Source organism: Trachinotus anak, unplaced genomic scaffold, assembly GCF_046630095.1.
Source record: "Trachinotus anak isolate AG129_WGS33_773 ecotype Australia unplaced genomic scaffold, CSIRO_AGI_Tana_v1 ptg000008l, whole genome shotgun sequence".
Taxonomy (NCBI): Eukaryota; Metazoa; Chordata; class Actinopteri; order Carangiformes; family Carangidae; genus Trachinotus; species Trachinotus anak.
In genome coordinates, this window is record NW_027273859.1 from 18,346,395 (window position 1) to 18,369,684 (window position 23,290).

Below are 23,290 nucleotides of genomic sequence, written 5' to 3' on the forward strand. Positions count from 1 at the left end.
TCCCTCTCCAAGACCATGGACACAATACGGAGGACCCATCATAACCTATTTTATACTGTACTTATAAATTTCTAACAAATTACTGATTAATCGGGAATTAAAAACCTTGCCCCCTGTGACAAGTATATAAATATTAATTTTGTGTGTGTGTGTGTGTGTGTGTGTGTAAGAAAGAGAGAGAGAGAGAGAGAGAGAGAGAGAGAGAGAGAGAGAGAGAGAGAGAGAGAGAGAGAGAGAGAGAAAGAGAGCACTTGTCTTTCAGAGTTGGTGAGTCATTGTCTTTAGGTGTAGCATAGTAAGCCTATGTCATACAGCTGACCAAAATCACGGATTAGTGAGTACACAGTAGTGACTACAGAGGACAAGCATGTCCAGCTCCATATCTTTATGTTCCTCCTCCCACGCCCTTTCTGCCTCTGACAGCTGAGAGTCCTTTGGACTAAAGCCTCAAAAACAACCATCGCGTTGTTACTGGAAAAGCTAGAGCCTGGGGTAGTAGCCCAGGCTCCAAAGGAAAAAAAAGTCAGTTTTCTTGCCCCCTTTTACCCCTGTGGGAAACTGCGAGACCGCCCCTGGATTAAGTCCCCGCCTTTAAACTCAAATAAGAAGGGAACTTCAAAGGCCGTCGGCCGCCGGGGCTCCGCCCTCGCACTCCCGGGCGGCTTCACAAAGGATTCGCCGACGCTCGGGAATTCCGCCTCCAGTTCCTTTTATAGCGCCACTCGTGCGCTGGCAGAGCTCCAGGATCCCGCCCATCCCGGTTACTTTGACAACACAAAGGACTTCACGGAACTCACAAGCGCCGCCTACCTTTCCAAATAAGGGCAGTCTCTCCATGTACGGCAAACAATCGCTGCGAGATTGCCCTTTTCTCTTCCTTATCCCGTTTATATGATCGGAGAGGAACTGCGCTTCAGGTTGGAAGCGGTGCGATCATGGCCGAGCGAGTCCAGCAGCCCCCAGCCAAGCGGCTCTGCTGCCGGCCCGGCTACAACCCGGCATGCAGGCAGGGGCAGCGGGCTGGAGGAGTCCTGTGTGGCGGCGCAGGGTCCGCTCCAGGAGGGTCGGGGAATGGAAAAACGCACAACCCCGAGTCGTTGCTCGACATCGCGGCGCGCAGAGTGGCGGAGAAGTGGCCGTTCCAGAGGGTGGAGGAGCGGTTCGAGAGGATCCCGGAGCCCGTCCAGCGGAGGATCGTATACTGGTCATTCCCGAGAAGCGAGAAGGAGATCTGTATGTATTCCTCTTTCAACGCCGGAGGAGAGGAAAGTGGAACTAGCGGGGACAATAATGACGAGACCCAGCTGCCTTTTCTACGGGGTGTCACTCTGCTAGAGGGTGGCTGGGTGGACAACGTATTGCAAGTCGGTGAGTGGACCGTAACGTTACAATAATGCAGGGAAACAGCCTGTAATAAACAAAACAACTAACTCGCACTGTTTGCCTTTTACCGTGGAACGATGCCAGACTTTTAAAGGGCTTGTGTTTGGCTTCCATAGCCTTGTCTATTATAAACAATGCAGGGTATTTCCACACCAGTCTCTACCCTATAGCTGTGTGAGAATAGCCTATTTTCAGATAAGCCCGTAATAGTAGCCCACTTCTCCTTGTTTTTGCCCACTGAGCTGCGCGCATTGAATTGCCCAGAGCCATCCCAATTGGAAGCTTAGCACTTTGTTCCTATTTTTGTGTCTTTCCAGCTCTCCATGCCCCCACCAGCGGGTACGCAGACAAAAGCCCCCTATATCTTTTCACCGCTGGCTAAATAGACGATATTTAGAAAGGGTGGGAGGGACGGTGATTTAAAGCCACAGTGCTTCTGTTTTGTTTGCCAAACACCTTTGTGAGACAGACTGAAGCTTTTCTTCTGCCTTCCCAATATTCAGTTAAAGCCCGAGCTATATGCAGCCAGTAAAGGCAAAGATGCATTTTCTTTCTCTCAGCTGCATTATTTGTGTTAAAGCTGGGAGTAAACAGAGGTGCTGTAGGCTCAGCAACCCCCTGCCTGCCTGCCTGCCTGCCTGCCTCTTTTGCCTGGCTGGCTGCCTTTTGCCAGAGCCACAATATTTCACTGCATTCGTCAGTGCAATAGACTCAGCTGTCAATCCGACTCCCCACCCTTGGAAACGGTTCAGGATTCTAATCCCATTACCCTCCCCAGTTCATCAGAATCTTAATGCATTCTGCAAACAAGATTTTATGCATGATCTTCTTCCTCCTCCCTCCCTCACCCTCTCTATCTCTCTCCCTTGCTCCCTCTCTCTCTCTTCTTGGCTTACTATCCCTCCAAAGAATCTGTGTGGAGATGGCTTCAGCTCTTGTGGGCTCAGAGAATGTGCAGTGCACAATAGTAGCCATGGAGCAGGCAGACAGGCAGGCAGCTCTCCCTCCCTCTCTGGCCTGTTTACCAGATTCCCCAGCATTAGGCTCATTTATGTGCTCACTCTTTTGGAGCTTTAGGAAGCTGAACACTCAGCTCGGGGTAAAATAGAAAGTGTGAGGCGTCAGTGGGGAGATGTGTGTGTGTGTGTGTGTGTGTGTGTGTGTGTGTGTGTGTGAGCACTGGAAAATAGTCAGAAAGAGTGACAAAGAGGGTGAAAGGGTCATTTTTTGTGGCTGTGCATGTGTTTTTGTGTGTGTGACAGAGAGAGAAAAGAGTATGTGTGTCAGTGTGTGTGGGGGGGTTGATAAACACAGAGGGGGATTGTGCATGTGTCTGTGTGCATGTGTGTGTCTTCGTCTGCATGGGCTGTCAGTCTCCTGCATGCTCACAGAGAGAGGAGGATGACAGGCGAGTACATAGCAGGAGGAGGGCATGTTATGCTGATTACAATTTTCGGCCCAGATTTTTCTTTTTTTTCTTTTTTTTTTTTTAGCTGGGTAAAATAAAGCCAAGGAAGAGAAAATGATAAATAAAAGATGCAATCTACTCCAGGGGACAGGCAGCCACTGGAGGATGAGGGCTTAAAAGCAGGGCAGCATGGGAGGGGGCTGTCAGCCACATCACACACTACATGTATTGGCCCATCAAACACATACAGTGGGTCTGGCCTGGAAAAAAGTGCAGGGTGGTTGTGAGGGCAAGGCTTTGTGTGGCTTCTTGTATGTGTGTGCTGTCAGTGGGATGGGATTCAGTGTTGATGATGAAAGACAGTAGAGCAATAGAATAGATGCGGAGGTTATTGTGTATGGGGGGGAAAAGCTAATATACTTGAATGGATCTGCTGTCGCTGTATTCCTCTCCTCCCCCTCTCATCTCCTCCTCTACCTCCCTCTCTCCCAAGTGAGCAGCTATAAAACTCTCCATATTTACTCCCCTAAGGCCAACTACCAGCCCCCAGTCTCCTGTGATTATTTATCTTTTTCTCAAAGACATTAATCACATGCTTTTCTCTTTTCTCTTCCATCTCTTTCCATACATCAGTGCTGCAGAGGGAATGGATAGGGGGATGGCGTTTAAGGGGAAGAGCAATAGATCGGGTGATATCAAGAAAAAGAGGGGAAGCCTGGAGGGAAAAAGTGGGTGGAAAATGCAAAAGAGGAAAGAAGCATTGAAATGGTGATTGCAAGAGAAGGGGATGTATGAAACTGAAGAATGAAGCGCAGAGAAGGGGAGAGAGTGAGATGGATGGGTTGTTCTTTCTCCCATGCGAGCTCATCTGTTCCAGTGCCAGCATTTGAGATAAATATTCATATATGAACGCAAGTGTTATCTAGCAGTCCACTGCTTCTCGGTTATAACAACCCCAGCTTCAGCCCTCTTGCACTCTTTCCTCTGTCAAATCAGTGATGAATTTGTCGGCTGCTGAACGGGTAGTGAAACACATACCTAACCTCAACCTGTAGGAAAAGGTTCAATGTGTAATAATACATTTAAAAAAAACGCAAATGAATAAAATGAAATATGCATGTTGCTTTGGAGAACAGTCCCATAGCCACATCTGTCTGTCACATAAAACTTACATTGTCATGTGCTGATCACAGAAATATCAGTAAAGCTCACTGATGTGCCAAGCTTCAATTTTCTTTAGCTTGTCAGTCAGGCCGTGCCGTGGTGTAACTGAGGACCATTCAGCAATATAGAAAACTTCCAAAGCTGCCTGTTCTGATCACAGCATCTGTTCTCCGGCCCCCTTGTGTAATTTAGACTCGGCAGCTCATCATGCTGAAAGGAAGGCTAGTATTATGGTGCCCCGTCCTCTAATTATAGAATTCTAATCCTATGGCTCTAACATGGCATGACAAAGCATGTTTGCACTTCATTACCCTCCTTCCTCTTTTAGTCCTCCACTCTGGGTCAAGTTCATTCCTTCGTTTCTCATTCATGTATGACATGCACTGTCCTGCTCCTCCTCCCTTTGACCCCTCATCCCCATATTTCTTCTCCTAGCCCTCCCCCTGTCTACCTCCTGGGCTTTTTGCCATGAGTTAAAAAAAAAAAAAACACATAACCCCCACCACCACACACCACCACCTCACTCTTACTATCCTGTTACCGTAAGCCCCATGTCCCAAGGGAGTGACATACTGATGCCTGGCATATGTCGCTCCCTGCAATGTCATTAGCATAGGCTACATGCTACAGCCTATTTATCCAGCTCTCCTTGTTAGGCTAATTTTTTTTACATGAAGCTACATGTCATTTTATTATGCTGCTGCCCCAAATCTGAGTGATGAGGTGGATACTTGGTTGGGGCTGTTTTAAATTCAACTAGCATGAAAGTAGATATGTATATCCTGTAGCCTATTTTGGTGTGTTTCCATGGTGGTGTTGTTGGACTAGATAGCCTATAATATTTTGCCTAAAATATCACTGAATGTCCATGGCAGTCATGCCTGTTTGAGTGTGAATGTCATCCTCCTCTGCTCCACCTATTCCGGAGACAAAGTGTGTGTGTATGTGTGTGTGTGTCTGTGCGCGCGTGTGTGTGCATGTGAGTCTGTGCAGATTTGTGTGTCTATCGTGTGCTTCTGCATGCTCATAACTCAGGTTAATTTGTTCACGCTCTGGAGAATCTTAATTAGGTTTCTGCGTCATCTACTCTGTCTCTCACCCTCTTTTTATCATGATGTCAATGAAACAGTGAAATAATAACCAGGCTGGTGGTTCCCTGTTTTTTAACCAGTTCGTCTTTGTAACGCAGACAGTGAAAATCATAACACAGACTCGTCTGAACTTTATGTTTAGCCACTAAAAAGCACACTTTAGGTGAGCTACTAGCTTGGCTGTGGAGCCGTATGTCATTTCTTATTGAGGCTCAATCACATATGTGCTTAGCATTCGGGCAGAAACATGGCGGCATCAGACGTAATTTACGACAATACAACACACAGACAACACCCATAGAACAAAGGGGCTGATAAAACAAAGAATATTTGCACACACAAGTAGGTTATTGTTTGTGTGACAAAGCAGTGGGCCTAATACCAAGGAGAAATCTGTGCCACTTACAAAGGTGAAGTAACACTCAGCATGTTTGTGCAATAATACACACACACACACACACACACACACAATGCTGTGCTCCTTCTGAACTAAGAATTCACAAGGCCTTTCAAAGGGCTCCTTGAGGACCCACATCGACATCTCAGGCATTTTGTCCATGAAGGTGCAAAATTTAAGATGCAAAACATAAATCTTGCATGAGCATGTCGTCTGCGAGACGCTATCAGGCTGAGCTGGGTTTTTGGTGGGTGAGGGCTTATTCTTTCTGTTTGTGTGTGGGCTGTTTCTTTTCATGTGGGTGGATCTGGTTTTATTTTCCTGTTAGGTTAGAGAGTTCCTTTATCTTTTTACAATGCCTGTCGAAAATGAGCCCACATGCCTACCACCAAAGACAGAGAGAGACAGAATGCTTCCGACTATGCTGTTAGTCTGAGTGATACCAATGTCTTGTAAAGAGGCTCAACTTGTGACTCAGGACTTACTGACACAATATGACTCAGGGGTTTTGAAAAATATTGCCCTCCCCAGAACACTTCTTGTTATTTCTCAGTAATAAGCTAAGGACACGTTCTAATGAACCCTTAGAGTCAGACCAAGCTTTAAGGTGAGGGCGGTCAAGGAGCAATGATCCTGCATCCAGTGCCTCAGGTCTACCCCAGCCATGTGACTAACCCTGGGTTTGTATCGTCATGGAAACATGGCTGAGCCTGGAGCTAGTGTAAACATCTGGCTGTCCAAGAGGGAGAGAGAGAGACAGAGGGGCAGCAACTGCATCTATGTGAAGAGACACTGAGTCTTTAGGGATAAGGCTCTCTCTGAATGTGTGTATCTGAGAGAGAGGGAGAAGCAGATTCCAGGCCTTTGTCCCATTATGTTGGTTGAATGGAAAGAAGATAGGATACATTCCAGCTGTCATGTAATGGAAACACGTTAGCTTAGCCTCTCTTTGTGAGTGTGTTTGCATGGAAACGTGGCTTTGCAGATGTTTGCAAAGACAAAAGATTGTGTTTCATATATATTTGTTCATGTTTTCAGTTTTAGTGTAATATTGCGTGATGTTAAATAACATCTGGATTTACAAATCATCCAGGAAATTAGTTGTTGTTCATGAGTTCATGTGAAGTGACGGTAGCATGAGCATCAGTGTAAATCTGAGATGTGTTTACGTGATAATTAGTTTCATTCTGCTCATAATGAATTTCAGCGCGAGCTCAGTTTCCTCCTTCGATCACTTACAGACAGCCCTAGCCAGATTTCAGTCTGGGTGGCCCCCTCAAGGATGGAGCCCATAAAGCAGACTCTGACATTGCTGTGTTGTGCTCGTTGAGTGAAAGATGACCACTGGTCCCTTTGCTAACTTTGTCATGTTCCCAGAACATCAGAAGTTTCCAGACGGTCCCAGTGCTTGTCCCCAACTCCAAGCTCTAACCAACCACATTCCCAGACCCAGATGTGCCTCTAGACAGATTATTCCCATACACAGACATCACATCCTCCAGCAAGCCATGTTCCATCTTCTACCCCCAGCCATAACTGTGTCCTGCTCATCATATTTCCAAGACTGTACCCAAGATGTACCATTAGACTGTCCTCCTGCCATCTCAAGCAAGGACTAACGTCTGCATTAGTTCCAGTCCTTCCACCTGACTGGAGCCAGCCTCCCTCCCAGTCCCATTCCTGGTCCCAGACATAGTTGTTTCCTCCCTGCCCCTCTTAAATCACCCTCACCAGTTCCAGCCCTAGCTGCCTTGCGTCTGCCACACTCCCCAGTCCTATTACCAAGCTGCCCAAAGATCTTTCTTCAAAATTACCCTGCACGCTAATACTGGCAGGTTTTCAGAGACGCTCTGTGTACAAGATCAGCATGCGTTGCCTCTGTTAAAATAAACCAGCTAAAGTAATAAAGTTCCAGCATGAGCTCTCTAACGTCTGCCCCAGTCCCCGTTCCAGCTTGACTTGTCTCCTGTCCCAGACTGTGGCTGCTGGGTGTGCGTCAGCACAGCTCCTCGGCTGGCTGACTATGTCTAGGAATCCAGTCCTCCTTCCACAGAGCTCCTGCCCCTCTCTTCTCTGTGAGCACAGAGAATGGAGCAGAGGAAGGGGCGATAGAAAGGCTACTAAATCCACAATGACAAGGCCCTATTAAAGACCGTTTTTTCAATTTCATTTAATGACTTTTATTACCAGCCGCCTTTCTCTCTTCGATTTGGCAATAATAACAACAGGGGGAATGCAGCACTCAGCGTTCTCCTATCTGATGCTCCCCTTCACTTTTTTTCTTTTTAATGAATACCTCTTTGCACCAATGCGCTGCTGAAATAAGCACAAAGCAGTCCAAGACTCTGCTTACTGCAGTGGAAGGTTCAATGTTCAGTGTGTGTGTGTGTGTGTGTGTGTGTGTGCGTGCACATTCACTACATAAGTATGAGAATATGTGTTAACTACACATGTTGCCACAGAACAGAGCTTCTCTGTGCAGTTTGGTCAACAGCTGTTTCTCCCCAGAAGCCAAACAGCTTTGGATCAGCCCAAAGGCAACAAACAATGTGTGTGTGTGTGTGTCTGTTTGTGTGGGTTAGTGATTAAAGGCAATCTTTTTGATCTATCCCAGATCATGATGCAAGGTGCAGCAAAGAATATCCTTGCGTTGCAGTGCCTATATATGTCTTTACAATATGCTGAATTATATTAAACTAACTTTAACTTTGAGCCACTGTCTGCCAAAAAAGGCCACCAAGGTCACAAGGATATTTTTGTGTTGTGACAAACCAGCTTTGTCTGTTGATGTTCTTGTAAATGATTGCTGGGTTAAGAGTGGAGGTGGATTTAATACCTCAAACTGCTTCTTGGGCAAAAATATGCTCCAGGAACTACTAACAAAGCACTGTAAGTAAGGCTAGATTCTTTCAGCCCATTTTAATCCGTGTGTGAATACGAGCATGTGCTTGTATGACTTTGTGTGTTACTGGCTCGGTGAGCGTGTTTATGGCTGTGTGTGTCAGGGTGAGGTATAGGTGAGGCATGTTAATGATAAGAGGGTGGATGACATTCCCGTCTGTCATCATTCCCACCCTATCTCATTCCCACTCCCACGCACACACCCACGTGCTTGCACACATGCTTTAAGACACACACTTGCCTCACGGTGCTGGGGCGCCAGTGACTAGGCGCCTTAGAATAAACAACAGCAGAGGATGAGGGTTTACCTGCCACTGACCCCGATCGCGCATATACACACACCAACAGAGGTGTTCACTCATCGACTGGTCCCTCCCCCAGCAATGAGCTGGCCCAATGTTGACCTCTTTCCTTGACCCCCCCAGGGATTTACTAAAGTCAAAGGTCAATCTGGTCTGACTGTCCCTCTAGTGGCTGATTGCTAAGCTTGAAAGACGGGCCCATGCTCACATTATTGTTTTCCAATAAACGGCACCTGACCGAGGGAAAAGATTGCTTTAGTGAATGTGTGCTTGTGTCTTTTGCATGTTCCAATAAACCATTTCTCACCTGAGAGATCGGTCAGAGAGGCTACACAGTATATGCTCAGTTTTGTTTTTTTTTGTCCTTTTGTGGAACAATCGGGAATCTGAGCCAGGTTGAGAGGGGGAGTTTACCCCCTTCTCTCTTCTTGCCCGGCAGGCTCAAGTGCTGTGTGAGCTATGCGGAGGAGGAGGTCCTGAGAGTGCCCCTGGCTGTGCCTGGTCCAACGATGTCGTGTCTGTGTGGCATGTGAGACATGCATTCACTGCTCTGTGGCAGAGCAAGGCTGAATAGAGGTAGAAAAGCCTCTCCAGGCATGAGAGACAGAGAGACAGACAAAGAGAGAAAATGCGAGAGATTCAAAGGGAACGAGAGAGGAAGGCTTTCAACTGATAATGGAATTTAGTTTGCCCTTCTAAAGAGTTTTGTCTTGAAGGAGTTCTTTCTTTTTCTTTCTTCCTCATTTCCTTTCTTGCTTGTTTTTTTCTTGCCTCGTTCCTGCCCTTCATCTTCCTGTCTTCTTAATTTCTTGCTTTTCTACTCCTAATCACTCCGTACCTGTGCCTGTCCTCCTCTTTTATGTATTCCTTCCTTGTGTTTATAAGCTCTAATGATCTCTTTTTCTCCCCCTTCTCAATTTTCCAGTTTCATTTCCCAAGCCGGGCAATAGAAACTCATATCTTATTTACACTGCCCCTATCTAGATACAGCATGTTTCCATAGTGCTTCCTGTGTCTAAACTCCCAAAGGAAGGCTAGCAGGCTAGCTAGCTCCTGCTCTCTGTGCTGTGCTGCTGTTAGCAGTCTGCATCCAGACCTCAGGGGCTATCGCTGTTTCTACATTTAGAAGCTCTGTTTACCGCTGTCTGGAATTAGGAGAGGAACTGGACTTGACCTATTTGCTGTGGTGTCTTTTTTTAAGTGATCTTCACCTTAATATTTTCCAGACCCCACCTCAAGACTTTTTTGGTTGTTGGGGGCCAGGTGATGAAAACTGTCCAGTACCAGGAGCTCTCACTGAATGTCTGGTCCAATTCCTGTTTACTTACTCTTTGATCAGATAGTTCCTAAGTTCAATCAAAATTCTGCCAACTATAAACTGTTTTATAGAAATAACTTCCTTCATGGATGCTTGTGTTCGGCCTCTTGTTTGAACATCCTGCATTTATTTCTCAAGAGAATGTATGAAAAAAAATATTCCTTTTCATTTCTGCACTGGGGTATCAGCATGAGTAAAGAAAAATCTGAAACCATATCCAGCCATATGTTTTTACAGAACGCTGTAGTTGCTGGGTTTGAATCTGAGTATTCTGGGGTACATCCATTCCCATAAGACTTTGCAGGAAAAAAAGCTGTAACCCTTCTTTATCATTAGTGGCTACCGGGAAATTAGCTCCATAAATCAGGCTGTGTCTGTGCCATGCTCTGCTCAGAGGCCCATGCAGGACTTTAGTGTAGGTGAAATGCTGATCTGCCATTGTTGTTGGATTCTGTCTGCCACTGTGTGTCACTGCCATCCTGTCTGTCTGCGTTCTCACCCAAAAACCTACTATCTGGCTGCCTGTCTGTCTGCCTGGCTGTCTGGCTAGCTGTTAGCTGGCTAGCTGTCCCTCCCGGGTGGCGACATCACCTCACCTCCTACCCCCCTTGCAGCCAGTGACAGCCCAGCCCAGGGAGACATGGGTAATGGTCCTCTCTGATGTACAGCCTGACTCAATTGGACTGGATGGCAGACACATGCCTAAAATAACAAAAGGAGGGGAGAGAAAAAGGGGGGGTGGAGAGGGAGGAGGGGAGGGAAGTAGCAAAGCGATCGATAAAGCAGGGACACATCGCCTAATAAAGATTTATTCCTTTTTTTCCCCCCTTGCCATCCGCCTTGGCAGGGCAGAGAGGGGGAGGAGAGAATGTGATTAGTGGACTTCTTCTCCCAGGGTGCATCTGATAGCACGTGCGTACGCGTGCACAGCAGTACATGTACCCCGATGTGTTGTGTGTATTTTTTGCATCTCATGTGTGTTTATCGCATGTGTCTCTCCCTCTCTCAAGAGAGCAAAGGGGGTTAAAAACAGTCTCTGTCGTTTGTTCTGCCGGCAGTGGCACTAGCAGCTGCAGCTGTGTCTCTGCCTCTCTCTCTTCCTGTCAGCTAATATTTAGTTAATCTTTGGTCTGGGACCTACGGGACTGGCCGGAGCTCCTGGTGCCCCATCCATCTCGCGCTGATCTATATTCCATGCTGGATCCCTGTGCCATTAACCACCACAGAGGAGGAGAGAAAGGGATGGAGAGGCACGGAGGTAGAACGAAGATGGAAGGGCAGATGGGTGGAGGGAGAGCCGTAGAGAGACAAGAGAGTGATGGAGAGATAGCAATAGTGGGGGTGGGAGTTGGGGGGTGGGGGGCTGTCTGGCTTCTCAACTTTAAATGGGGGGAAAACGGAGGAGAGGAGGTGGGTCGGCGATTCCTGCCTTGCACAGAAATCTCTCCCCATAATTTTGAGGACATTTCCGATGAAAGAAGTGTGCACAGGGAAGCATTTGTTGGGCCTTTGTTTATTTTTTGGAGCATACCGTTCGCAATCGTTCATTCCCTCCCATGGCTTCTTATTCCCTGTCTTATTGGATGCTGCCCTCATCAAGTCTTTCCTAAAGAAGAGCAGGTGGGATTACCTCAATCCATCTGAACAGAGAATAAACAACATAGAGGCAGAATGTTTCGATAAGGTGGTGTGAAAGGCTGAGGGGGTAAAAGGTAGTGTAGGTGGAGGAGGAAAAACAAAAAGTGTGGGAGTGAGTGATCCATATGCAGTGAGTGGACCACTTCATTGATATGCATTGTGTAGTTATGAGGGGGTCCACCTGCGAAGGCTCCAAGTGCTGAGTCACTCACTAACGCACAGACTAAATGCTTTTATCCCAGACGCCTGGTCCATCTGAATGGAATATAATAGGCCATAAAGTGCTTTGCTAGCAGCGGCTGCTCGCCCCATGGCAAACCCTCGCCCCTCGCTCCTCGCTCCCCTACTCCAAATCTCATTTCGCCACTTTTATAGAAACAAAGTGTGTACGCTCTTTGCTTTAATTACATCCTCTTCTCTCCTCCTTTCAATGTTTTCTCCTCTTTCCATCCCTCTTTCGTTGTTGTTTGTGCTGCAGTGCTTCTCCGGCAGCCACAGAGAGCTCTCTCTTCTCACTTCAGCCCTTCTGTCTACACTGTCTATACCTCCCACCCCCCTTTAGTCATGTGTGATCCCTTTGCTGCTGCTGTGTGAGTGTGTGTGTGTGTGTGTGTATGTGTGTGGGGCACCTGTTTGGGATCTCGGTGTGTGTTTAGGGTCATGCCTGCAGGTCATGCGTAATGAATAGCAGGGCTGTTGCCGAAGCACAACTGGCTGAGAGGGAGCTAGCCAGAGAATAGCGCAGCAGTGACGGAAGGAGAGGAGGAGGATGGAGAGATGGATGGAGGGAGGGAGGGAGGGAAGAGAGGAATGAGGGAGCAGGAGGACCAGCAAGGGAGGAAAGGAAGAGTGGTTGCAAAGCCAGTGAGCCTTAACCACCTTCTGTCAGTCTGTCTGCTCTCAGCGCTGTTTTCTCTCTCATAGGAATCTAATGGCTTTTCCACTGTCCTCTTTCCAAACCTCCGCCACAGCCACCATCTCCCCCTTCTCTTTTCTTTCTCCTCTTTCTCTCTATCACGGTGCTATTTTTTTCCTTTTCTTATTCTCGTCCATCTCCTCTCACTTTCCGTTTCCCCGTTAAAATCTCCCCCGAAGTCTCCACGCTGTCTTCCCCTGCTACCTCCCCTCCCTTTCTCTCCCTACGTCCTTCCAGCTGCTGGCCAGGGGAACAGCTGACTAAATCTAAAGCTGGGGCCCCTGGCTCTGGCCCCGGCCCCAGCTCTGCCACAGCCTCCTCCTATTCTCAGCCCCCCCCCTCCCTCCTTCCTCTGGCCTCTAGCCCTGGCTCCTCTCTCAGCAGCCCCAGTTCAGCCCTGGCCCTGTCTCTGAGCCTCGGCTCCAGCTCTGCCTGACTCTCAGCGGTTCCCTCCAACCATCCCCCTCCATCCCACTTTGGAGCTGAAAGGCCTCAAAAGCCCTCTCTTTCTCTCTCTCAGTTTTGCCTATAAGCCTGCCCTCTCTCTTTCTCTTTCTTTTTCAGTTTTTTCACTCTGTCTTTCGTGCTAATTCACTTGCTCCCCCTTTTCCCTCCTCCCCACACTGATGGGCTGTAGCTGGGCCCCTGGTACTGTCCCAACTTATCTGGACTGAGGCCTCATCCAGGTTGGCTGCAGTTCAGTTCTCTGGCTCCTATACCCAGCCTCTCTAGCCAGGCATCTTTCTCTCTCTGGCTAGTAACGTTAGTCACTGTAACTCATTGTGGCTCGCTTTACTCCAAGCCACGCTCAGCTTGTACATTTGGTTGTTTCTGGCTCAACACTTCCTGCAAAGCTCTTCGACTCCTCGTGCGTCTCTTTGTCTCCTCAACTCCTGCTTCTGTACATCTCTTTAACTTATGTAGACAGGCTCAGCCCCAGCACAAACACAAATGCTCAGCACACAACTGCGTGCATCGTGCGAGAGTGTGAAGCACATGACACATGATTGGCAGCAGGGGGAGGATGGGGGGTGAAAAAAAACAGCGAAAGGGGAAGTGGGCCTTGTCACATCTCCAAGCGAGCCGGGGGCTCGGGTTTGATCGCTGCCCAGGGAGGAGTGCCTTTGCCCCCCCCCCCCCCCCCCCCCGACCTCTGTGGCTGTCACAGCAAGGCTGCAGGCTTGTGTGATCAGGTGCAGGCCCAGGTTCTGCCATCGCTCCTCTGAACAGACATTGCCCACAGAAGACACCTGTCAATGCTCTTCCTCCTCTCTGACACCCAACTGCAGTGAGATGAGTGGCAGGGGGCTGACAGAATAAAGTTCAGAGAGCGACCCAGAGCTACAGTGGGATGCACGCACACACGCACACACTCCCCTTTGTGCGGAAGTGGGCCAAGGAAGCTCAGGCAGGAAGAAGCAGAGTCAGTCTCTTCCAGATGAAGCAACATCAAAATCTTCTGGAACACCTCGCAGCTCCTCATAGATTATTATTCAGCCCACTCCCTGTCTGTCTAATGCCCAATACAGCCTTTGTCGTTCTTGCTGTCTTTGTTGTCATTTTTTTGTTGTTTTGTTTTGTTTTCGTGTATGTGGAGAGGAAATTGGGGGTGCGGGAAGCAGCATAAGTTTCCTTTGGAGTCACGTTTTCTCTTGTTGACTGACAGATGCGGGACGATGAAAGCAAATCACAACGTGCCACAGACTTCAAAGGTCCCTGTGTTCCGCCATTTATTGGGAACAATGCACAACAACCTCTCTCCCAGTGTGGATTTCTTCAAAATCGGGTGGGAAAAAGCTAGAGGAAGCAGAGGCAGATGACAAAGAAGCTACCATCCAAACAGCTAACGGGGGTAGAGGGAGGAGGAAGGGTGCTAAATAATCAGACCTAAGCAGTGTAACCGACTCGGACTGCTTTTCAAAAGCGTTTTCAATCAAAACAGGCTTTTGATGCACACTTATTCTGATACCAGGGCTGTTTGAGTGGAGTAAAAGTGACGGCTTAAAGTTGTAAAGACATCTCTCTGCTTTGGTTGCTCACTCTGAGGTTTGAGTTTTTTGGGGTGTTTGGAGCGTGTGTGTGTGTGTGTGTATCAGTAATTAACTAAGTGGAAAAGCTAAGATGAAGTAAGCCGCTTGGTTCTGCTCCCCTAACCTTATAGACTCTCTCTCTTCCTCCCTCTCTCTTTCCCCTCTATTCTTCCTCTTGTCCAGGATGGCACCCATTGACTGCCACTGACCTAATTTGGGCAAATTTCACTGACCTACTTCATGGGTGAATGCTGACTTGCCCACGGGAGGGGATTCTCTCACACACATACACATTCACACATATTCTCTCCTATCCGTATTATTAATATGCAGACCCTCAACCTCCTGAGCGGTTGCTATGGCGCTGGGCATGTACCCCCTCAGTTGTGCCCCACACCCCCCTTGATCCCCCCATTAAAACCCCTGTCCTCGCCTCCTTCAACACTCTGGCATCCCAAATGAACATAATGAGGATCTCAAAGTATAGACACGTGGTGAAATATAAACAAAGCAGTTGGCCTTTGTTTCATGTGGTCTCAGAGGTGACATAGTCCTTCACTTCACTAGTCTCCGAAGAGACATAATCAGTGTAATTGCATACAGATATAATTATTCTTCTGTCATCTATGAAAATGCTAATTTGAGCAGATGTGATCAAACAATGTGTAGATGCTTTGAGTGCACGCACAATCACAATAATTCCTTCACAAAGTTAGACAGATAGAGACTACAGCCCATGGAGCATCGGTGATCCCTGAGGAGGACTGGCATCTTTAACCCACTTGTATTAAAAAATGAATTCAAGCATCATTGCATCCCTCTAGCAGATTAATTCCCAGTTGACCGGACACATACCATCCTCTGGAGGGTTCGGAAAAGGTGTTGTCATAGTTGGATTAGTTTTGCCCCTTTTTAGCGTGAGCATGATTAGTAATAAACTTCTCTGCCTGCAGCCTCCCATGAGGACATGGTAGTTGGAAGCAAGTCTAACCTGATTCAGTGTTTTGGTCACGCTCATGTATTATTCTTTGCGAGCTTTTGTGCAGCTGTGTGCTTGTGTGTGTTTGAGAAAGAATGGAAGAAGTATTTTTGTATTTTTGTTTCTGTGTGTGTGGACCTGCCTGCCTGCCTTTCCTGTGTGCTCGTGGTGTGTTTGCCCACATGTGTGCCCCCCCACCGCCACCACCACCACCCCCCGCCTCAAATACAACCTCTGAATGCAAACACACACGTACACACACACACACGCTCACACCGGGCAGACGTGTTGTCATGGCAACACATACGGATGTCAACAAAAGAGGCTCCAGGGTGAACATTGTCTCCCTCTTGTCCAGCAGGGTGCAATTTATCTCAATGTAGCCATGAAAGGCAGCTATTTACATGAAACGAGAGCTGTTTCTGGGAAATAGGGGTCTCTCTGAAGGTTTTGATGTCAGCTGCCTGCTTTTAGCTCGAGAGTGGAAACCTAAACCATCTAGAGAGGGAGAGAGAGGGAGAGGAACGAGCTGTAAACCTACCGAGAGAGCTCAGTTCCCTCATGTAGTAGCAGCTCTTCACCCTGAAAGTCTCTCACTGTTTCCCCTCAACACTCTCGCGGAAGGCCCAGCGTAGCGTGTGATTTCAGATGCTTACAGTTTGCACAGAGTAAATCTAACCCCCTTGCTTTATAGCTTATCCTTAAGAGAGTGGTCCTAACATCAACGTCAATATTTACAGGAATAGCCCGCAGGCAAGAGAATCGACCACCACGATTCAGCAGAGACATATTCAACCTTTCTCTTGCTCCCCCTCTCTCCCTCCCTCTCTCTCTCCTCTCTCTCCCTCACTTGTCTTCGTCCCGGTTATTCCCGTTCTCTGCAGCAGCCCGTCGATCGCCGCACCAGGTGGATGAGATGTTTCTCTTTGGGTTGCCTTTGTGTCTGTGCGTGGACGAGGTGCGCCCTGTGTACGCGTGCGCAACCTCTCTGACAGGGCTGCGGCTTTGACACAGGCTCAGCGGCTGTTTGAGAGATGCTGGATGACGCGTGTCAAGTGATATTAAATGTGAGAGAACCACCCCTCTTCCCTCATTCACTCCCCCCTCTGCTCTGCCCAGCCCTCCGCCATGGACGGTGTCTGCTGTGGTTAGTGTGAGCTATGACACTTTACATCGGGGGTTTTTAGGGGTGGAGGCGCCACGTCTGATGTACGAGGCCGCACATCTCATTTGGCCTACATAAGTTCTTGGAAGGTCAATACAGATACGACAGCTAAACAGATACAGTGCGCACATACTATTACCTGGTTTATTGTATGAAATACATGTTTGTCTAATTTCTTGGTAATTGTTAATGGATGGGTGTGTATTTCAGTGGTTGCAGTGCTTTTTGGTTGTCTTTGTCTTCGGGGAGAGATGCCACTGTGAATCCAGGTCACTCTCAGACAGGCTACCTACCTATTTAGATTTTTACGCAAGCTTATGTTGGTGAGCTGGTGTTTCACAAGGAGGACAAAGATATGAGTGGATTCGCTCGGCCACTGTTTTGAAAAAGTGGAGTGTAAAAGGTTAACCTATTTCCTGGTGTGTTTGTAGACGTGCGCGTATCTGCCTCCGTCTGTGTCAGGTAATAACGTGAAAGTATGAGTGGTGGGCCAGCGTCCTCAGTGGGCCAGGGGATGCTGGGGGATGCTGGGCAGGGGCGGGTTTGACTCCAGGATGTGTGGCATGCGCCGCCGAGCACAGAGCAGTGAGCGTGACCTCAGCGACTCCAGGAAGGAAGGGGTTAAGCACGAGCCGGCAGGGCTGCATCGGCTGCGTTACGCAAACTGGCGGCTGGCTGGAGCTGAAAGGGGAAGTGCTGAGCTCAGAGGAACGCTGGCTCAGAGCCATCGCTCCCTCCTCCCTCCTCTGAAACTCCCCCCCCCCCCCCCCCCCCCCCCCCCCCCCCCTCGGCCCTCCTCCCCTGCTCCCCGCCTCCCCGCTACAGCTGAGCGCTCCCCATGCTTCCCACCGCCAGGCGTGGTGATGTGTGTTTGTGTGTCTGTGTGCCTGTGCTGGAATGCAGCTTCCCCCTCGGCTGGGGCCTGTGTGTGTGTGTGTGTGTGTGTGTGTGTGTGTGTGTGTGTGTGTGTGTGTGTGCACGTGTGTGTGTCTGTCTGGAATGATGCCTCCCCTTGTCTAGTGTGTGACGTCAGTACACAAACGGGTCAGCTTAGGGCTAGGCTAGGGCTGTGTGTGTGTGTGTGTGTGTCATGGGAGGGGGGAACAGGGGAGGAGTCAGTTATTGGAGAGAGAAAGAGGAAAGAGGAGGGGCTGTTTGTGAGCAGAAGGAGGTTGACTGCAGGGAGTCACTGAAGCCAGTATGCGTGCATGCATGAAGGCATCAGGAGTGTGTGTCAAAGGGTGGGGAAGTGTGTGTGTGTGTGTGTGTGTGTGTGTGTGTTGGGTGACTTTCCAAACGAAATGGGAAGGGTAAAGAGTGTAAGGTTATTTCCTGGCGTGGATAAGTGAACCTAAAAACACACACAAACTCGCACATGTGCGCACACAGTCATGCTGTAGTTTTCAGTCCAGTGCTGTTAGTGTCCAACTATTTTCATATGCAAATGAATTCTGTTCACTTTCAGCCATGTTAGCTTCCACAGTGGTGGCTTCTTGTCAGTGTGTTGCTAGTTTTACAGAATCCTTATGCTATATTTTATTCTTTTATTCCCTTTTTTTTAAACAGTTTTGCTTTTGAGCTTTGACATCAAGGCAAATTTTTGAAAGTTAATTAATCAAAAAATTAATCAAAAAGATTAATCACAAAAGGATTTATAGGCCAAAGTTCAAATTAAGCGAGAGGAACACATCTGTAATCACTTCTGACAGGAGCAGCAAATATCATTTGGCACACTTTCTGTAAGGAAATTATTTGTAAGGTCTAACAAACACCGTTTCCATCTCACAACGCATATTCCAAAACTAATGAAATACATGCATGGCCATAGTCTTTGTTTATTCTTTTGACAACATCTTCTGTGTTGTCTCCTTGACTGACAGGGACCGCCTCATCTCGACCTACACTCTCCTCCTTCATAGTAAGAAGGACACTAGTGCTGTAATGTCTGGACTGTATAGGTTTGTCATTAGACAGATACTCAAGGCCTGAACTAGCAGACAATGGCTTTTCAATGGATCCCATTACCTTCGTCTATAGCTTGCGTGGCTCTACTGGGACAGACCTCTGCTAATTACACACATTCATTTCCAGCCAGCTGTAATTTCATTCACACTAATGAACTTTGCACATGGATTGGGATAATGTATAGTTAATGTACAGCCAGGAGACAGAATTAGCAGGCCACTAGCTTCTCCAGTGACAGAGATTTTAAATAGCAGCTTAAGGCACAGTTCATCCAATACCACACATGTGCCATTCTAAAATTACGGCAAATAGTAATTGTAGACTGTGTTTAATAGTTAAGTATGAAAAACACACCCGGAAATGTAATTTTATATGAACAAAACCATTTTTCTGATTGCAGTAGCTGTATTGGACTTTTACCTTTTTAATGCTATCAATAGCTGTGATATGGTGGTGTGTAGCTATGTTACAAACTATTTTATCTCCATATGAAAGAAGAGTTTGACATCTTGGATAATACATCCACTTTCTTGCCGCCAGCTGCCAGTTAGCTTAGCTTAGCACAAAGACTGGGAAGAAGGGGGATCAGTTAAACCACCTACCAGCACCTCCAATGTATCACATCGCGTTTAATTAATCTATACAAAAACCATGTGCCAATCCAGACTATTCCTTGCCCCGGAGTAAAAAGCTACTGGTAGAATTAGCAGTTTCCCCTGTTGTCTGTATTAATGCTAAGCTAAGCTAACTGTTTACTGGCAGTCGATTCATATTTACTGTACAAATAAAATCTGCTCTAAGGACGGGACATCGGGAATCTTCTCAACGAGAATGCAAAAGCATATTTCCTAAAATGTCAGACTATTCCTCTCCCAGAGGGCTCAGACCGTGAGTCTGTTACCATGAATTGTTAGGATTTTCTCGACCTGCATTTAAGGTTTCTTGCAACCAGGTCTTCCATCTGTTACCATCAGAACTAATTTTCTCATCACTTTATCCTTTTTGTCTTGTCTAGATCACATCCCTGAACAGAGGCTTCACTGTCTTTCTGTACTGGTCAGCCCTCTGAACGCCAACCATTGGGATCAGTCAGCAGAGCAGTAACACCAGCTCTGCCTGACAGGCCCAATCCAGCAAAATTAGAATCCATTTTGAAAGTGATAGTTAGAAAATTGCAAGTCATTCCTGATGTACCGCATGGAAACTAAGTGGCAGCAGCCCAGTAGTCGACTGTCATTTCAACCGCCAGCTGATGACAACTCCAATCACCCACACAGACGTCAGTGCACACGCACGCATGCACACACACACACACACACACACACACACACACACACACAAACAGATATTCTCTTCCTCCCATCCTTATGATTAGCATGCAGATTTTGCTGTCAGAATCTCAAGCGGAAGTAAAAGCATTGAAATTCATAGAATATCTCAAAACATTAATTTATGCTCGTTTGTGTCTGTCAGGATAAGTATTCAGACTGCGAGAGAGTGGGTGTGTGTTTGTGCGCACGTGCATGTGCATGGATGTGCGGGTGATGAAAACATACCTGGCGAGAGAAAGGCTTTTTGGTGAAACAGAGGGTTTGAGGCGTAAATATGGCCGCCCCCGGAGCTCAGCTGTGTTATTCCAGCCTGTCCCACACCTAGGACACGCACTCATGCACACGCATGCCTGGAGCAAGGTCTCCTGCAGAACAACATTGATCTCTGTTTATAGTCTCTGTATGGGTGCTTCCTTATAGGACCACACACGCATGTGCTCATTGTTACTCACACAGACCTACGCTTTAAGATGGTGAAAGGCCTTGTATTTCTCTTTGTAGCCTTATTAACTGGGCCAGTTGGAGGAGCCGCAGTGAAGGAAATGCTGCTTTAGCTGTGGGTGGGATGGAGGTTGTGTTAGAGGTGGGGGTTGCCCAATAATTCTTGACCCTTCACCGACCTGCTGTAGAGCCTTGCTTTTCTTCAGTTGTGGTTCAGATCTCCTTTCAGTAGGGCCTCTCAGTTCAATCCAACTGAGCAGATTGGATTCCAGTCTAGTAGCCTTTTCCCAGTGAAGTTTCAGCAGGCTATCTTTGGTCAACATGGAGTAGAATCCCATGGTAAGGCACCAACCACCGCAGGCGGTCCCCTCTGAATCAGAAAGGCTCTAGCAGGGTAGAGTCAGATTTAGGTGTTGCTCTCTGTCTGTCTGCAGCTCATGAGGTAATTTGATTAATGTGCAAGGCTGAAGTGAATCGGCGCAGGCGAATGGGCCTTAAATATCTATTTGCTCTCTCTGTTTCTCCCTCTTTGCTTTTGTTGACTTGCTTTCACACCAGCCCATTTGCTTCATCTCATTTCTTGCACTGAAATCAATCATGTATTCAGGATGTATCACACACACACACACACACACAAACACGTACACACTCACTCTCACACACACACACACACACACACACACACACACACAAATACTTCGGATGAGTGCTGCCTGAACTGCGTGGTGCCATATTAGATTTAGGTGACAGTCACTCATGAACCAATTCAGCCAATAAACTTAATGACCTTCCCACTGCTGGGCCTAAATTTTCTCCATTGACTTGGAATCTTAATTTGATTGTGGAAATATATGTATGTTGCTCAATCTAATTTACTCCAGTGATTTTGGAACAGTGAGCACTTTTGTGCTTAGACAAGCAAACCTTTCAGGCCCGACCCCGATCACTGCCGATCGCCTTTATGTGGGAAGCTAAATTGTGTTTTATAGGAAACGTATAAAGGCGGTATTCTGCCGTCACAGCAGATGTATGTTGTAGGAGATGCAGGTCTCAGCTTGGGTCTTTCCTCCCTGAAATAAGAGTCCGGCATTTCTAGGGCCCCTTGATGTTCAATAGACAGAAGTGGTCCTAGTTGGGCAAGAGAGGGCATGCTGGCTTATCAGCACTTATACAATTTCAAAACGAGAGAGAAAGATAGAGTGAAGGGCTGTTTGGGGGAATGCTTTGATGTGGGTCCCCCAAAGAGTGTGGGTGGTCCACAGGCCTTTGTGGGATTTGAACATATATATACACATACACTCATTCTCGCTCAGTCTTTCACACACAGTTTTTGCTGCCTTACACAGTGCTTTGGGCCAAGTGTGACTTCACCAGGGCGGTCAGAAGGGGTTTCTAGGGCAACCTCACAGAGGCCTTGTTCTAAAAATGGCCGCCATGGTTACTTTGAAAGCCAACCCTGGCCTCTTGAACATGCACAGAAAAGAGCCCTGAGCACCACTCGAGGAGGGGAGCTGGGTGGACTGGGTGAGGGGGAAACCAGGCTCTTTAATAGCTAGCACATGAGACATTGAAGGTTTCAAACCCACCCAACCAGGAGTCATGGGAGGTGTGTGTGTGTGTGTGTGTACCTAAACAGTAATATCCCTGTACTCAGCGCTTGGCTAAATTAAAAGGGCATTTTTTGGCGTGGGGGGCAGTTTTTGGTGCCCAGACGATTGGACGGGGAAAGGCGAAACTCATTACCTACCCATCTGTCAGAGAGTGAGAGGGAAAGAGCTGTGGGAATGTGGATAGAGGGAGGGATGGATGAAAAGGGCTTGGAAGGCAATAGAGTGAGAGTGTCCGTTAAAGCAAACGGAATCACAACTGATTTTGCTTTCAAACGAGGATAAGTCTTTTATCTCCATTAGTTTTTAATTTTCCATGTTTTGAATTTTTAAAAAAAGTACTGCTATGGGAAAAAGACAAACCTTTGTGAAAGAAAGTGCAGCTGCTTTTGCGACAGTCTGATAAGTGTGTGAGTGTTTGTATCAGAGGTTGATTTGTCTTTGAGCTCCCTCAGCCCCACATGTTTTTGATGTTCTCTTTTTCTCTCCCCTCTCTGGACCAGGGGCCACTCTTGAAACACAGGCTTGTGTCACACACACACACACACACACACACACACACACACACACACACACACAAACACGTGCAAACACTCATATGCACACTAAATGCATCAGCAAGTATTAAGAGCCATTGCTCATTTGTATGTTTTCACACAGCTAAATATGTTAGCTCCCAATTCTACAACCAGCTGCACCATGTGAACCTTTTTGTTGTCTTGTTTAAGAGTAACTCCCTCTCTCTCTCTCTCTCTCTCTCTCTCTCTCTCTCTCTCTCTCTCTCTCTCTCTCTCTCTCTCTCTCTCTCTCTCTCTCTCTCTCTCTCTCTCTCTCTCTCTCTTGCTTGCTCTCTCACAGCTGTAGACATATAGGCTTTGATCACTGCAGATGCAAGTGGCTGCCATATTCCATCCACACCCCTCTTCTGTGGATATTGTTAACGAACACGTACTTCCTCTGCCAGCTGGCTTTCAGAATGGAAAAGCATATCTCCATGGCAATGTTCTGCAGTTCTGCACTGTTAGATATTTGCAGCCAACACTTATTGGTTCTGCAGATAATGCTGAGCAAAAGGGCGCATTTAAGAAAATATTGCTATTTCTGATTTGACGCCTTTGCAGTGTTGCAGGTTTGCAGCGTCCATGCTAATGGAGCCTTTTGAATTTTGGATAAAGTCGAACTCATACAGGGGGTGTTTAAACAGCCTGCCTGACTGTGTGTTTCTACTAACGTCTGCAGGGAGACTGTGGAGAA

The 23,290-nt window shown here is 47.4% G+C and overlaps 1 protein-coding gene across 1 annotated transcript in view; it reads left to right on the plus strand.

Moving 5' to 3' along the window:
• Window positions 1–866: 866 nt before the first annotated feature.
• LOC139624244 (zinc finger SWIM domain-containing protein 6-like) overlaps window positions 867–23,290 on the plus strand; it is a 41,442-nt gene continuing 19,018 nt past the window's right edge. Inside the window, exon 1 of the mRNA XM_071483214.1 lies at window positions 867–1,368. Coding sequence (XP_071339315.1) covers window positions 936–1,368 — 433 coding nt within the window. The 5' untranslated portion in view covers window positions 867–935. The remainder of the gene's footprint in view (window positions 1,369–23,290) is intronic.